A 15920-nucleotide genomic window follows, 5' to 3' on the forward strand; every position below is an offset into this window, starting at 1 on the left:
GCTTTATTATTCAGGGACGTGTCAAGACCCTCAGAGCCAACCTTCTATTGACCCTGTTGACTCATCAGTAGGAACGATTTGTTTATCTTTTGGTCCATTCAACAACAGAGCGATACAAACCTTGTTTCAGCAGGATGTTGTATCTATACCTTATGTCATGTCATGCCTTATTGGAATGGATTTATTGATAATATCTGTTGGAAAAAAGTTTGGATGTTGCCACACACATACCTACTTGTTAACAAAATTAAGGAAGTTTCCTTTAAAATGATTCATAAATATTATCCTGCCAAACACTATATGAAGAAGTTTAAGGAAAACATCAACTCAAATTGCTCCTTTTGTAATGACCACCCAGAAACAGTGTTGCATCTTTTTTTGACAATGTATTCATGTAAGAAAACTGTGGCAAGACATCAGTAGGTTTATAATTGAACACTTTTATGAAGATTTTTGGCCAAATGTCATATGTACATTTACAAACAAAAAAAACACATTTTCTTACCCTACAAAAATTAATTGAACTGTATTTTAAGACAATTAAATACTCTACTAACAAAAAATATGTTAGAATTATAAGTATATGCATGTCCCTTAAGGTCCCCTGTGTAATGTGATATTGTACCCCCTAGCCCCGCCCCTAGCCCCGCCCCCAGCTCAATTGTCCATTGTATACTATCCATAAATACTTGTGTTCCCTCATGTACTTCCTGTATCGATTTGTTAATTTAAAAAAAATCTAAATCGAACACAGCATTTATCATTGGTCCCTAACCGGCCGGTATGGGTAGCCGTTTAGGTCAAATGCTTGTGTAACAGTATAATTTTAAACCGTCCCCTCGCCCATACCCGGGACCCTCTGCACACATCAACAACAGTCACCCACGAAGCATCGTGACCCATCGCTCCATAAAAGCCGCGGCCCTTGCAGAGCAAAGGGAAACACTACTTCAAGGTCTCAGAGCAAGTGACGTAACCTATTGAAACGCTATTTAGCGCACACCGCTAACTAAACTAGCCGTTTCACATCCGTTACACTTGTCAAAAAATATATACATAAAATAATAATTTGACATGTCAAATAACACGATTATATTATATTATGTTGTGTGTGAAAGCCAAGCGCCACCAGCACTGTCAAAGTTGTACAAAATGATTCTACAAACAAGCACCCACACCGGCCACAATGTGTTTACAATACCACGTTGGTAATAACGCACGATTTGTTCCACCGAATGGGAAAACGTCTATGTGAGCATTTGAAATAAGATCAAATCAAATTTCAAATCAATTTTATTTATATAGCCCTTGGTACATCAGCTGATATCTCAAAGTGCTGTACAGAAACCCAGCCTAAAACCCCAAACAGCAAACAATGCAGGTGTAAAAGCACGATCAGGATCAAAACGGCTTGTAAATATGTTTACTACAGATGTTATCAGCAACCTCTGGGGGTAGCTAGCTAGCTTTAGCTTGGTACCTAGCTAGCATCGATGCAACCAGCCTGAAAGCAATGACCAGTAGAAACTGCAGTCATTTTCAATATTTTTTTAGCGATGATTTAGGAATCCATGCGAGTAAGTATTAGCTAGCGTTGTTCCCGATTGAAATCGAACTTCATTTCATGAAAATAATTAGCTATCCAGCTACTTAACCCTGTTGACCACAGCTAACGTTATAAGCTGCCAGTTAGCTTCATCTGGCTAGAGAGGCGTGAACCGGAACCGGAACCGTGCTGTGAAGCTATCCACAATAAGGATTATCCACAATAGTGGATTTTGCCGTTTTCTTTCAAAATAAAAGTTCCTCGTTGAAAGTTACGCAGGTTACACAACTGATGGAATCACGCCACATTTAGACTAGATAATATTTAACAAGGTTAGAGGGCTGGAATTTATGGAGCAATAAAATAGTGTATCAGTCTGCTTCTTAACACCCACAGAACGCAACTTTTTACGCAACTATTAGCGTCGTAGATCTTATTGTGGCACTTTGACTGTGGGGAAAGTCCTCCTCAGAGTTATCAAGACTCCAGAAAATACACTTGGTATTGTTTTTTATCTGGAATATTGTTCAATACATATAGTAGGTTGACGGGTACAATACATGTGGCTCAATTCACGGTGGTTTCAGAGTCCTGCAATAAGAGCTTCGACGCTAATGTTCTGTGGGTGTCACTGGGTAGACTGATACCCCATGTCATTGATCCACAATCCATAGGGTAAGGCTGTACGGTGAAACAAGTATGCTATTCTAAAGTCTAATACATCCACAGTGTGATTTCAAAAGATTTTTGTCAAATTAACAAATTATTGTCTTTTGTTGAATTTATATAACAACAATCCAACCTCGTTTCGCATGATATATTCCATTATTCCACTTTTCGTATTCATTTGTAACACTTACAATTAGACATAAGGGGGCGCACAATTGGTCCAGCGTCGTCCGGGTTAGGTCGTTATTGTAAATAATAATTTGTTCTTAACTGAATTGCCTAGTTAAATGAAGGTTCAATAGAATATATATATTTTTATATTCTATTTTCTTTTTAAGGCGAACAGCAAATTCCATTATTTAGGCTAATCCTTATTGTGGCTAGCTTCACATAGGTGACCATTCATCAAATTAGAACTGTTTTATAAATAAGGGGTATTTTAGATGATGACACCTAGATAGATAGTTAGCTAGCTACTGAAACAGAGCATGTCGTTTTGCTATGTTTTTGGGGGAAGAACATTGTTTGTGTCCATTAGCTAGCTAGTTTTTATTTTATTTATAGCCAGCACCGTCCATAGCTTGGGGGAGTGTGTCTGCGGTCGTGAGGCAGCAGCCGGTGAGCGAAACACAACTTTACCGGCATCATAGCACACGTATCAGTGAATCGTTGTGACATATGAAATACGAGTGATAGTCTAATCAATGTGTAATAATTACATAAACAATGAATGAACGTGTTAAATGATTACATGGCGTGATAGTCACATTCAGGTCCTTATTTGACGCTTCGAATAGTGTAAAACGGCGTTCCATACCAGCGAGGTATAAATCAAGTGCACCCCACATAGCCAAAAGGCTTATTCTGATTGGTTAAAGAAAACCGGATGTCTGGTTAGGGGTTGATGACCCTTCGTGAACGCCGAATATTGTGTGTAAAATGATGAAGAAATAGGATCAGTAAATGTGAAATCCCTATAAATTGAACCATTTTAAGCTTCCATTTTTATTTGATTTTTTTTTTTAGCAAAGCGTTAATTTAGAACTGTCTGTGAGAAATTATTGTGGAAGATGACGGTTGAGCACCCCTAGTTACGCAATGGGTTAGTTCATCATTACTGTACAGCGGAAGGAGGAGGACGTCAATATACAACAGCTTATTTATCCCACCAGGAGAAATTCATACTATGTGGCTACCTAGGTAACTACCAAGTTAAAAATCCACGACACAATGCAAGGTATGTGTACCAAATGTTACAGGTTTATTGCGTGCATATTTCAGAGTGTCAGATGCCATCTTCTGAGATGACAGGTGGTGACGGCCGTCTAGCCTAGTGGGCGCAAAATACATATTCTTATTTTTGTCTTTATGATTGAACGGCCGTGTAATGTAAAAAAAATAATAATTTACACCACTCCTAAGTGTGTTTTGTACTCAATGTCCAATACATTCTCCTTAGCAAGTGCTCATGCTACTGTAGATCAGGTTATGGCTGAATTAATATCAGGGCTTGCCGTAAAGTTAGCCAAAAGGCTGGCAGGAAACGATATTGAGTCGTTTCATTTGACCATTCATTCAATGGGAACGCACCTATCCCTGAACCGGGTTGTACATAAAATATTTCCCATTGAGGCTGCAAGGGTGTAGTTTTCCTCCTTAACTAGATTTAATGGTGATAAGGCATAAAAAATAAAACGTTTGTGATATCCAATTGGTAGTTACGATCTTGTCTCATCGCTGCAACGGGCTTGGGAGAGGCGAAGGACTGAAACATCACCCGCCAAGCCACACTGCTTCTTAACCAGGAAGCCAGCCGCACCAATGTGTTGGAGGAAACACTGTTCAACTGACGACTGAGGTCAGCTTGCAGGCGACCGGCCCGCTACAAGGAATCGCTAGAGCGCGATGAGCCATGGAAAACCCCCGGTCTAACCCTCCCCTAACCCAGACGACGCTGGGCCAATTGTGCACCACCCTATGGGACTCCCGGCCACGGCCGGTTGTGACACAGCCTGGCATGTAGTGCCTTAGACCTCTGCGCCACTCAGGAGACCCCATACTTTCTTTATGAAGCACCAGTTTCCACCACCATGCTAGAGTAGCTAATGTTAGTCCTGGATGTTGCATATTACGTTCAGCCAATCAGGTTGCAGCAGTCTGTTTTCCCCACCCCTGGTCTGATTGGCTGAACACGATACACAACATCAGGAAGTAGCATTAGCCACTTTAGCATGGTGGTGGAAAATAGTGTTTCATAAAAAAAGTATGTAAATTCCACCCGTTTTTTTCCCGACCTTCTCCCCATTCAATTGAGTTCAGGAGGAACATTACACCCTTACAGCCTGAATGGAGAATGTTTAATGTACAAACCAGTCCATGGGGGATACGAGTGCATAGACAGCTGCATAGCCAGCTGGATAGATTCCATCTGGACCGTAAGATTAAATTACTCAACATCGCCATCTGCTGGCCTTTGGGATACCTTCAATTCTATGTTAGTTACTGACTATGAATTACCTTTCAACACGTTACCTTTTATAAGCCCAAAAACACAATTCCTGGTTGATATATTTGAACCCAATTTGAAGTTTTAATAAATATATATGTTTAACCCTTTCTGCAGCATAGATGACAACCCACCCCTCTAAACAGACCAACCACTTCAACTTTAAACAATTCTCTCATCCAACATCCCAGTCCTCTCTTCAATGCCTAACAGTGGGGATAGTTCAGGACCTAATGTATCTGGGAGTGAGCCAGGCGACCAGGCTATGCCCTTGTCCCAGCGACCCCCACCCCCTGACAGAGAGGATGACCAACGCGGCCTACTGACCACTCTCACCCGGGACTCCCTGAGGACCCGGAGAGCCTCCAGCGCTGAGCTCCAGCTCCCGTGGACCTGCCCTGTCACTCACTCCAGGGAGAAGTTCTACACGGTCTGCTCAGACTACGCCCTCCTCAACCAGGCTGCCTCTCTCTACCGGCTCCCCAGCACCCCCAGAGAGGTGGCCCACAGCAAGCAGGATGGCAGCGGGACCCCATTAGTGAAGTCCAACACTGTGGACCTGTCTCAGGGTCAGGGGCAGCCTGCAGGTGTAGAGGAGGCTTCAGATGAAGACTTTGACATGGAGGGGGTGTCCTGCAGCAACACCAAGCCTATCCTGGCTTGGGAGATTGATACCACTAACTTTGATGCTGTGCTAACTCGAAAGCCCAGGACAAGTAAGCAAAATCAATAACCTAAATAATATATAGTATAAAACAGGGGTTCTGCTTGCTTTTGGAGACATCATTTCCAGTATGTTTTTAGTCTCATGAATATGCTTTGAATGACTTAGTATTGTTCTCATGCTGATTCATCTGTTACTAAGAAATATGTGCCTGTAACTGTTGTTCAGACCATCTGTTGTTGGTACCGTGGGAATCGTAAGTATTCACCCCCCCCTTTGGATATCTTCACATAATATAATAATATATGCCATTTAGCAGACGCTTTTATCCAAAGCGACTTACAGTCATGTGTGCATACATTCTACGTATGGGTGGTCCCGGGGATCGAACCCACTACCCTGGCATTACAAGCGCCATGCTCTACCAACTGAGCTACAGAACCACATGTTATTGTGTTACAAAGTGGGATTAAACTGTCATTTTGTTGTCAATGAGCTACACAAAATACTCTGTCAAAGTAGAAGTAAAATCCTACCATTATTTTAAAGATGACTGAAAAATAAAGCATGAATATACATTAATGAGATACGTTTCCACCCCCCCTGAGTAAATACTTGTCAGAAACTCCTTTGGCAGCGATTACGTCTGTGAGTCTTTCTTTGGTAAAGTCTCTTAAGAGCTTTCCTCCTGGATTGTGCAACATTTACTCAGTATTCTTTTCAAAATACTTCAAGCTCTGTGAAGGTGTTGGGGATAATGACTAGACAGCAATTTTCAAGTCTTGCCATAGATTTCAAGAAGAAACTGTAACTTGGCCACTCAAAATTGAGGAACATTCACTGTCTTCTTGGTAAACAACTCCAGTGTAGATTTGGCCTTGTGTTTTAGGTTATTTACCTGCTGAAAGGTGAATTCATCTCCCAGTGTCTGGTGAAAAGCAGACTGAGCCAGGTTTTCCTCTAGGATGTTGTATGCGCTTAGCTCCGTCCCATTTATTTTCATCCTGAAAAACGCCCCAGTCTTTGCCATTGTCAAGCATACCCATACCATGATGCAGCCAACATCACGCTTGAAAATAAGGAGGCTTTTACTCAGTGACGTGTTGTATTGGATTTGCCCCAAACGTTAGGCTTTACATTTACTTAAGGCTTTACAGAGTGTTAACGTTAGGCTTTACATTTACATAAGTTTCCTTCCTGTTCTGTAGCTCAGTTTCCTTCCTGTTCTGTAGCTCAGTTTCCTTCCTGTTCTGTAGCTCAGTTTCCTTCCTGTTCTGTAGCTCAGGTTCCTTCCTGTTCTGTAGCTCAGTTTCCTTCCCGTTCTGTAGCTCAGTTTCCTTCCCGTTCTGTAGCTCAGTTTCCTTCCCGTTCTGTATCTCAGTTTCCTTCCCGTTCTGTATCTCAGTTTCCTTCCCGTTCTGTATCTCAGTTTCCTTCCCGTTCTGTATCTCAGTTTCCTTCCCGTTCTGTATCTCAGTTTCCTTCCCGTTCTGTCTCAGTTTCCTTCCCGTTCTGTAGCTCAGTTTCCTTCCTGTTCTGTAGCTCAGTTTCCTTCCTCTCCTGCAGCTCAGTTTCCTTCCTGTTCTGTAGCTCAGTTTCCTTCCTGTTCTGTAGCTCAGTTTCCTTCCTGTTCTGTAGCTCAGTTTCCTTCCTCTCCTGCAGCTCAGTTCAGAAGGATGACTGTATCTTTGATGTGTCTGTGTGGTTTAATACATCGTCCACAGCATAATTATTAACTTGACCAGACTTTACTTTGGCATTATGGAGTATTTTATGTAGTAGATCGATGACACACACACACAAAAAAATCACAATTAAATCTATTTTATTCCCACTTTGTAGCAAAATTAGAAAACAATCCAAGAGGGGTGAATACTATTTAGTTTATTAGTTTATCTATTTAGTTTATTAGTTTATCTATTTAGTTTATTAGTTTATCTATTTAGTTTATTAGTTTATCTATTTAGTTTATTAGTTTATCTATTTAGTTTATTAGTTTATCTATTTAGTTTATTAGTTTATCTATTTAGTTTATTAGTTTATCTATTTAGTTTATTAGTTTATCTATTTAGTTTATTAGTTTATCTATTTAGTTTATTAGTTTATCTATTTAGTTTATTAGTTTATCTATTTAGTTTATTAGTTTATCTATTTAGTTTATTAGTTTATCTATTTAGTTTATCTATTTAGTTTATTAGTTTATCTATTTAGTTTATTAGTTTATCTATTTAGTTTATTAGTTTATCTATTTAGTTTATTAGTTTATCTATTTAGTTTATTAGTTTATCTATTTAGTTTATTAGTTTATCTATTTAGTTTATTAGTTTATCTATTTAGTTTATTAGTTTATCTATTTAGTTTATTAGTTTATCTATTTAGTTTATTAGTTTATCTATTTAGTTTATTAGTTTATCTATTTAGTTTATTAGTTTATCTATTTAGTTTATTAGTTTATCTATTTAGTTTATTAGTTTATCTATTTAGTTTATTAGTTTATCTATTTAGTTTATTAGTTTATCTATTTAGTTTATTAGTTTATCTATTTAGTTTATTAGTTTATCTATTTAGTTTATTAGTTTATCTATTTAGTTTATTAGTTTATCTATTTAGTTTATTAGTTTATCTATTTAGTTTATTAGTTTATCTATTTAGTTTATTAGTTTATCTATTTAGTTTATTAGTTTATCTATTTAGTTTATTAGTTTATCTATTTAGTTTATTAGTTTATCTATTTAGTTTATTAGTTTATCTATTTAGTTTATCTATTTAGTTTATCTATTTAGTTTATCTATTTAGTTTATCTATTTAGTTTATTAGTTTATCTATTTAGTTTATTAGTTTATCTATTTAGTTTATTAGTTTATCTATTTAGTTTATTAGTTTATCTATTTAGTTTATTAGTTTATCTATTTAGTTTATTAGTTTATCTATTTAGTTTATTAGTTTATCTATTTAGTTTATTAGTTTATCTATTTAGTTTATTAGTTTATCTATTTAGTTTATTAGTTTATCTATTTAGTTTATTAGTTTATCTATTTAGTTTATTAGTTTATCTATTTAGTTTATCTATTTACTGATTAGAGGTGCAGAATTCCCATGAACTTTCAATAAATTCCCTGTTTTCCCTGAAATGCCAGAATAGTCTCCGGAAACAGGTGGAAATAAGAAGGAAATCTGTAATCCTCCAACCAGGAATTCTGGAAAACCAGGACATTTGAATGTTTCCCAGAATTTTGAAACCCTCATGATACTCCTCTTCAACACAGGCTGTGAAACCACAGACAGGCAGTGAAACCACAGACAGGCAGTGAGACCACAGACAGGCAGTGAGACCACAGACAGGCAGTGAGACCACAGGCAGGCAGTGAGACCACAGACGGGCAGTGAGACCACAGACGGGCAGTGAGACCACAGACAGGCAGTGAGACCACAGACAGGCAGTGAGACCACAGACAGGCAGTGAGACCACAGACAGGCAGTGAGACCACAGACGGGCAGAGAAACCACAGACAGGCAGTGAGACCACAGACAGGCAGTGAGACCACAGACAGGCAGTGAGACCACAGACAGGCAGTGAGACCACAGACAGGCAGTGAGACCACAGACGGGCAGAGAAACCACAGACAGGCAGTGAGACCACAGACAGGCAGTGAGACCACAGACAGGCAGTGAGACCACAGACAGGCAGTGAGACCACAGACGGGCAGAGAAACCACAGACAGGCAGTGAGACCACAGACAGGCAGTGAGACCACAGATAGGCATTTGATTAAAACATTTTAAGGATCCGACAGCTAGTCTTACTGGGGTCCGACAAATAATGAAAAAGACATTACATCTATCAGATACACACAACCAGTAGGTCACATGTCAGTACATACACACAACCAGTAGGTCACATGTCAGTACATACACACAACCAGTAGGTCACATGTCAGTACATACAACCAGTAGGTCACATCTCAGTACATACACACAGCCAGTAGGTCACATGTCAGTACACACACACAACCAGTAGGTCACATGACAGACCTCTCCCCATCTCTATATTACAGACAGACCTCTCCCCATCTCTATATTACAGACAGACCTCTCCCCATCTCTATATTACAGACAGACCTCTCCCCATCTCTATATTACAGACAGACCTCTCCCCATCTCTATATTACAGACAGACCTCTCCCCATCTCTATATTACAGACAGACCTCTCCCCATCTCTATATTACAGACAGACCTCTCCCCATCTCTATATTACAGACAGACCTCTCCCCATCTCTATATTACAGACAGACCTCTCCCCATCTCTATATTACAGACAGACCTCTCCCCATCTCTATATTACAGACAGACCTCTCCCCATCTCTATATTACAGACAGACCTCTCCCCATTTCTATATTACAGACAGACCTCTCCCCATCTCTATATTACAGACAGACCTCTCCCCATCTCTATATTACAGACAGACCTCTCCCCATCTCTATATTACAGACAGACCTCTCCCCATCTCTATATTACAGACAGACCTCTCCCCATCTCTATATTACAGACAGACCTCTCCCCATCTCTATATTACAGACAGACCTCTCCCCATCTCTATATTACAGACAGACCTCTCCCCATCTCTATTACAGACAGACCTCTCCCCATCTCTATATTACAGACAGACCTCTCCCCATCTCTATATTACAGACAGACCTCTCCCCATCTCTATATTACAGACAGACCTCTCACCATCTCTATATTACAGACAGACCTCTCCCCATCTCTATATTACAGACAGACCTCTCCCCATCTCTATATTACAGACAGACCTCTCCCCATCTCTATATTACAGACAGACCTCTCCCCATCTCTTTATTACAGACAGACCTCTCCCCATCTCTATATTACAGACAGACCTCTCCCCATCTCTATATTACAGACAGACCTCTCCCCATCTCTATATTACAGACAGACCTCTCCCCATCTCTATATTACAGACAGACCTCTCCCCATCTCTTTATTACAGACAGACCTCTCCCCATCTCTATATTACAGACAGACCTCTCCCCATCTCTATATTACAGACAGACCTCTCCCCATCTCTATATTACAGACAGACCTCTCCCCATCTCTATATTACAGACAGACCTCTCCCATCTCTTTATTACAGACAGACCTCTCCCCATCTCTATATTACAGACAGACCTCTCCCCATCTCTATATTACAGACAGACCTCTCCCCATCTCTATATTACAGACAGACCTCTCCCCATCTCTATATTACAGACAGACCTCTCCCCATCTCTTTATTACAGACAGACCTCTCCCCATCTCTATATTACAGACAGACCTCTCCCCATCTCTATATTACAGACAGACCTCTCCCCATCTCTATATTACAGACAGACCTCTCCCATCTCTTTATTACAGACAGACCTCTCCCCATCTCTATATTACAGACAGACCTCTCCCCATCTCTATATTACAGACAGACCTCTCCCCATCTCTTTATTAGACAGACCTCTCCCCAGCTCTATATTACAGACAGACCTCTCCCCATCTCTATATTACAGACAGACTTCTCCCCATCTCTATATTACAGACAGACCTCTCCCCATCTCTATATTACAGACAGACCTCTCCCCATCTCTATATTACAGACAGACCTCTCCCCATCTCTATATTACAGACAGACCTCTCCCCATCTCTATATTACAGACAGACCTCTCCCCATCTCTTTATTACAGACAGACCTCTCCCCATCTCTATATTACAGACAGACCTCTCCCCATCTCTATATTACAGACAGACTTCTCCCCATCTCTATATTACAGACAGACCTCTCCCCATCTCTATATTACAGACAGACCTCTCCCCATCTCTTTATTACAGACAGACCTCTCCCCATCTCTATATTACAGACAGACCTCTCCCCATCTCTATATTACAGACAGACCTCTCCCCATCTCTTTATTACAGACAGACCTCTCCCCATCTCTATATTACAGACAGACCTCTCCCCATCTCTATATTACAGACAGACCTCTCCCCATCTCTATATTACAGACAGACTTCTCCCCATCTCTATATTACAGACAGACCTCTCCCCATCTCTATATTACAGACAGACCTCTCCCCATCTCTATATTACAGACAGAACTCTCCCCATCTCTTTATTACAGACAGATCTCTCCCCATCTCTATATTACAGACAGACCTCTCCCCATCTCTATATTACAGACAGACCTCTCCCCATCTCTTTATTACAGACAGACCTCTCCCCATCTCTATATTACAGACAGACCTCTCCCCATCTCTATATTAGACAGACCTCTCCCCATCTCTATATTAGACAGACCTCTCCCCATCTCTATATTACAGACAGACCTCTCCCCATCTCTATATTACAGACAGACCTCTCCCCATCTCTATATTACAGACAGACCTCTCCCCATCTCTTTATTAGACAGACCTCTCCCCATCTGTATATTACAGACAGACCTCTCCCCATCTCTATATTACAGACAGACCTCTCCCCATCTCTATATTACAGACAGACCTCTCCCCATCTCTATATTACAGACAGACCTCTCCCCATCTCTTTATTAGACAGACCTCTCCCCATCTCTATATTACAGACAGACCTCTCCCCATCTCTATATTACAGACAGACTTCTCCCCATCTCTATATTACAGACAGACCTCTCCCCATCTCTATATTACAGACAGACCTCTCCCCATCTCTATATTACAGACAGACCTCTCCCCATCTCTATATTACAGACAGACCTCTCCCCATCTCTATATTACAGACAGACCTCTCCCCATCTCTTTATTACAGACAGACCTCTCCCCATCTCTATATTACAGACAGACCTCTCCCCATCTCTATATTACAGACAGACTTCTCCCCATCTCTATATTACAGACAGACCTCTCCCCATCTCTATATTACAGACAGACCTCTCCCCATCTCTTTATTACAGACAGACCTCTCCCCATCTCTATATTACAGACAGACCTCTCCCCATCTCTATATTACAGACAGACCTCTCCCCATCTCTTTATTACAGACAGACCTCTCCCCATCTCTATATTACAGACAGACCTCTCCCCATCTCTATATTACAGACAGACCTCTCCCCATCTCTTTATTAGACAGACCTCTCCCCATCTCTATATTACAGACAGACCTCTCCCCATCTCTATATTACAGACAGACTTCTCCCCATCTCTATATTACAGACAGACCTCTCCCCATCTCTATATTACAGACAGACCTCTCCCCATCTCTTTATTACAGACAGACCTCTCCCCATCTCTATATTACAGACAGACCTCTCCCCATCTCTATATTACAGACAGACCTCTCCCCATCTCTATATTACAGACAGACCTCTCCCCATCTCTTTATTACAGACAGATCTCTCCCCATCTCTATATTACAGACAGACCTCTCCCCATCTCTATATTACAGACAGACCTCTCCCCATCTCTTTATTACAGACAGACCTCTCCCCATCTCTATATTACAGACAGACCTCTCCCCATCTCTATATTAGACAGACCTCTCCCCATCTCTATATTACAGACAGACCTCTCCCCATCTCTATATTACAGACAGACCTCTCCCCATCTCTATATTACAGACAGACCTCTCCCCATCTCTTTATTACAGACAGACCTCTCCCCATCTCTTTATTACAGACAGACCTCTCCCCATCTCTATATTACAGACAGACCTCTCCCCATCTCTATATTACAGACAGACCTCTCCCATCTCTTTATTACAGACAGACCTCTCCCCATCTCTATATTACAGACAGACCTCTCCCCATCTCTATATTACAGACAGACCTCTCCCCATCTCTTTATTAGACAGACCTCTCCCCATCTCTATATTACAGACAGACCTCTCCCCATCTCTATATTACAGACAGACTTCTCCCCATCTCTATATTACAGACAGACCTCTCCCCATCTCTATATTACAGACAGACCTCTCCCCATCTCTATATTACAGACAGACCTCTCCCCATCTCTATATTACAGACAGACCTCTCCCCATCTCTATATTACAGACAGACCTCTCCCCATCTCTTTATTACAGACAGACCTCTCCCCATCTCTATATTACAGACAGACCTCTCCCCATCTCTATATTACAGACAGACTTCTCCCCATCTCTATATTACAGACAGACCTCTCCCCATCTCTATATTACAGACAGACCTCTCCCCAACTCTTTATTACAGACAGACCTCTCCCCATCTCTATATTACAGACAGACCTCTCCCCATCTCTATATTACAGACAGACCTCTCCCCATCTCTTTATTAGACAGACCTCTCCCCATCTCTTTATTACAGACAGACCTCTCCCCATCTCTATATTACAGACAGACTTCTCCCCATCTCTATATTACAGACAGACCTCTCCCCATCTCTATATTACAGACAGACCTCTCCCCATCTCTTTATTACAGACAGACCTCTCCCCATCTCTATATTACAGACAGACCTCTCCCCATCTCTATATTACAGACAGACCTCTCCCCATCTCTATATTACAGACAGACCTCTCCCCATCTCTTTATTACAGACAGATCTCTCCCCATCTCTATATTACAGACAGACCTCTCCCCATCTCTATATTACAGACAGACCTCTCCCCATCTCTTTATTACAGACAGACCTCTCCCCATCTCTATATTACAGACAGACCTCTCCCCATCTCTATATTAGACAGACCTCTCCCCATCTCTATATTACAGACAGACCTCTCCCCATCTCTATATTACAGACAGACCTCTCCCCATCTCTATATTACAGACAGACCTCTCCCCATCTCTTTATTAGACAGACCTCTCCCCATCTCTATATTACAGACAGACCTCTCCCCATCTCTATATTACAGACAGACCTCTCCCCATCTCTTTATTACAGACAGACCTCTCCCCATCTCTTTATTACAGACAGACCTCTCCCCATCTCTATATTACATACAGACCTCTCCCCATCTCTTTATTACAGACAGACCTCTCCCCATCTCTTTATTACAGACAGACCTCTCCCCATCTCTATATTACAGACAGACCTCTTCCCATCTCTATATTACAGACAGACCTCTCCCCATCTTTATATTACAGACAGACCTCTCCCCATCTCTTTATTACAGACAGACCTCTCCCCATCTCTTTATTACAGACATACCTCTCCCCATCTCTTTATTACAGACAGACCTCTCCCCATCTCTATATTACAGACAGACCTCTCCCCATCTCTTTATTAGACAGACCTCTCCCCATCTCTATATTACAGACAGACCTCTCCCCATCTCTATATTACAGACAGACCTCTCCCCATCTCTATATTACAGACAGACCTCTCCCCATCTCTTTATTACAGACAGACCTCTCCCCATCTCTTTATTACAGACAGACCTCTCCCCATCTCTATATTACAGACAGACCTCTCCCCATCTCTATATTACAGACAGACCTCTCCCCATCTCTTTATTACAGACAGACCTCTCCCCATCTCTTTATTACAGACAGACCTCTCCCCATATCTTTATTACAGACAGACCGCTCCCCATCTCTAAATTACAGACAGACCTCTCCCCATCTCTATATTACAGACAGACCTCTCCCCATCTCTATATTACAGACATACCTCTCCCCATCTCTTTATTACAGACAGACCTCTCCCCATCTCTTTATTACAGACAGACCTCTCCCCATCTCTTTATTACAGACAGACCTCTCCCCATCTCTATATTACAGACAGACCTCTCCCCATCTCTATATTACAGACAGACCTCTCCCCATCTCTATATTACAGACAGACCTCTCCCCATTGTTACAACCATTGAATCTATATGTTTTGACCACGACAGTTTACAATCTAAGGAAACTGCAAGTAAACTGTAGCCTCCTCAACTTGGTCAATAGTCAGATTCAGCTCAGGTCTAGAATTTGGATATTGATTTGTACTAAATACAATGCCCTTAGTTTTAGAGATGTTCAGGACCAGTTTATTATTGGCCACCCATTCTAAAACAGACTGCAACTCTTTGTTTAGGGTTGCAATGATTTCACTAGCTGTGGTTGCTGACGCATACAGGGTTTAATCATCAGCGTACATTTTTTAAAACATTTTATTTCACCTTTATTTAACCAGGTAGGCCAGTTGAGAACACATTTATTTAACCAGGTAGGCTAGTTGAGAATACCTTTATTTAACCAGGTAGGCTAGTTGAGAACACCTTTATTTAACCAGGTAGGCAAGTTGAGAACACCTTTATTTAACCAGGTAGGCTAGTTGAGAACAAGTTCTCATTTACAATTGCGACCTGGCCAAGATAAAGCAAAGCAGTTCGACAGATACAACGACACAGAGTTACACATGGAGTAAAACAAACATACAGTCAATAATACAGTATAAACAAGTCTTTATACGATGTGAGCAAATGAGGTGAGATAAGGGAGGTAAAGGCAAAAAAGGCCATGGTGGCAAAGTAAATACAATATAGCAAGTAAAACACTGGAATG

General features: G+C 40.9%; 1 protein-coding gene across 2 annotated transcripts; it reads left to right on the forward strand.

Moving 5' to 3' along the window:
- Positions 1-3147: 3147 nt before the first annotated feature.
- Positions 3148-5650, forward strand: LOC124029149 (basic immunoglobulin-like variable motif-containing protein). 2 transcript variants are annotated; one of them, XM_046340971.1, is made up of 2 exons: positions 3148-3452; positions 4844-5650. In XM_046340971.1, exon 2 carries the CDS (start codon positions 4924-4926, stop codon positions 5452-5454), a length of 531 nt encoding a protein of 176 aa, XP_046196927.1. In that variant the 5' UTR covers positions 3148-3452; positions 4844-4923; the 3' UTR covers positions 5455-5650. The 2 variants fall into 2 exon arrangements, with proteins under 2 accessions (XP_046196927.1, XP_046196926.1); XM_046340970.1 differs by having other exon boundaries at positions 3150-3452; positions 4839-5650.
- Positions 5651-15920: the final 10270 nt, after the last annotated feature.

The sequence above is a fragment of the Oncorhynchus gorbuscha genome, unplaced genomic scaffold (assembly GCF_021184085.1).
Source record: "Oncorhynchus gorbuscha isolate QuinsamMale2020 ecotype Even-year unplaced genomic scaffold, OgorEven_v1.0 Un_scaffold_5652, whole genome shotgun sequence".
Classification (NCBI taxonomy): domain Eukaryota; kingdom Metazoa; phylum Chordata; class Actinopteri; order Salmoniformes; family Salmonidae; genus Oncorhynchus; species Oncorhynchus gorbuscha.

Coding starts and splice junctions, on each gene's coding strand:
- LOC124029149 (XM_046340971.1), top strand. CDS start 4,924: ATGCCTAACAGTGGGGATAGTTCAGGACCTAATGTATCTGGGAGTGAG.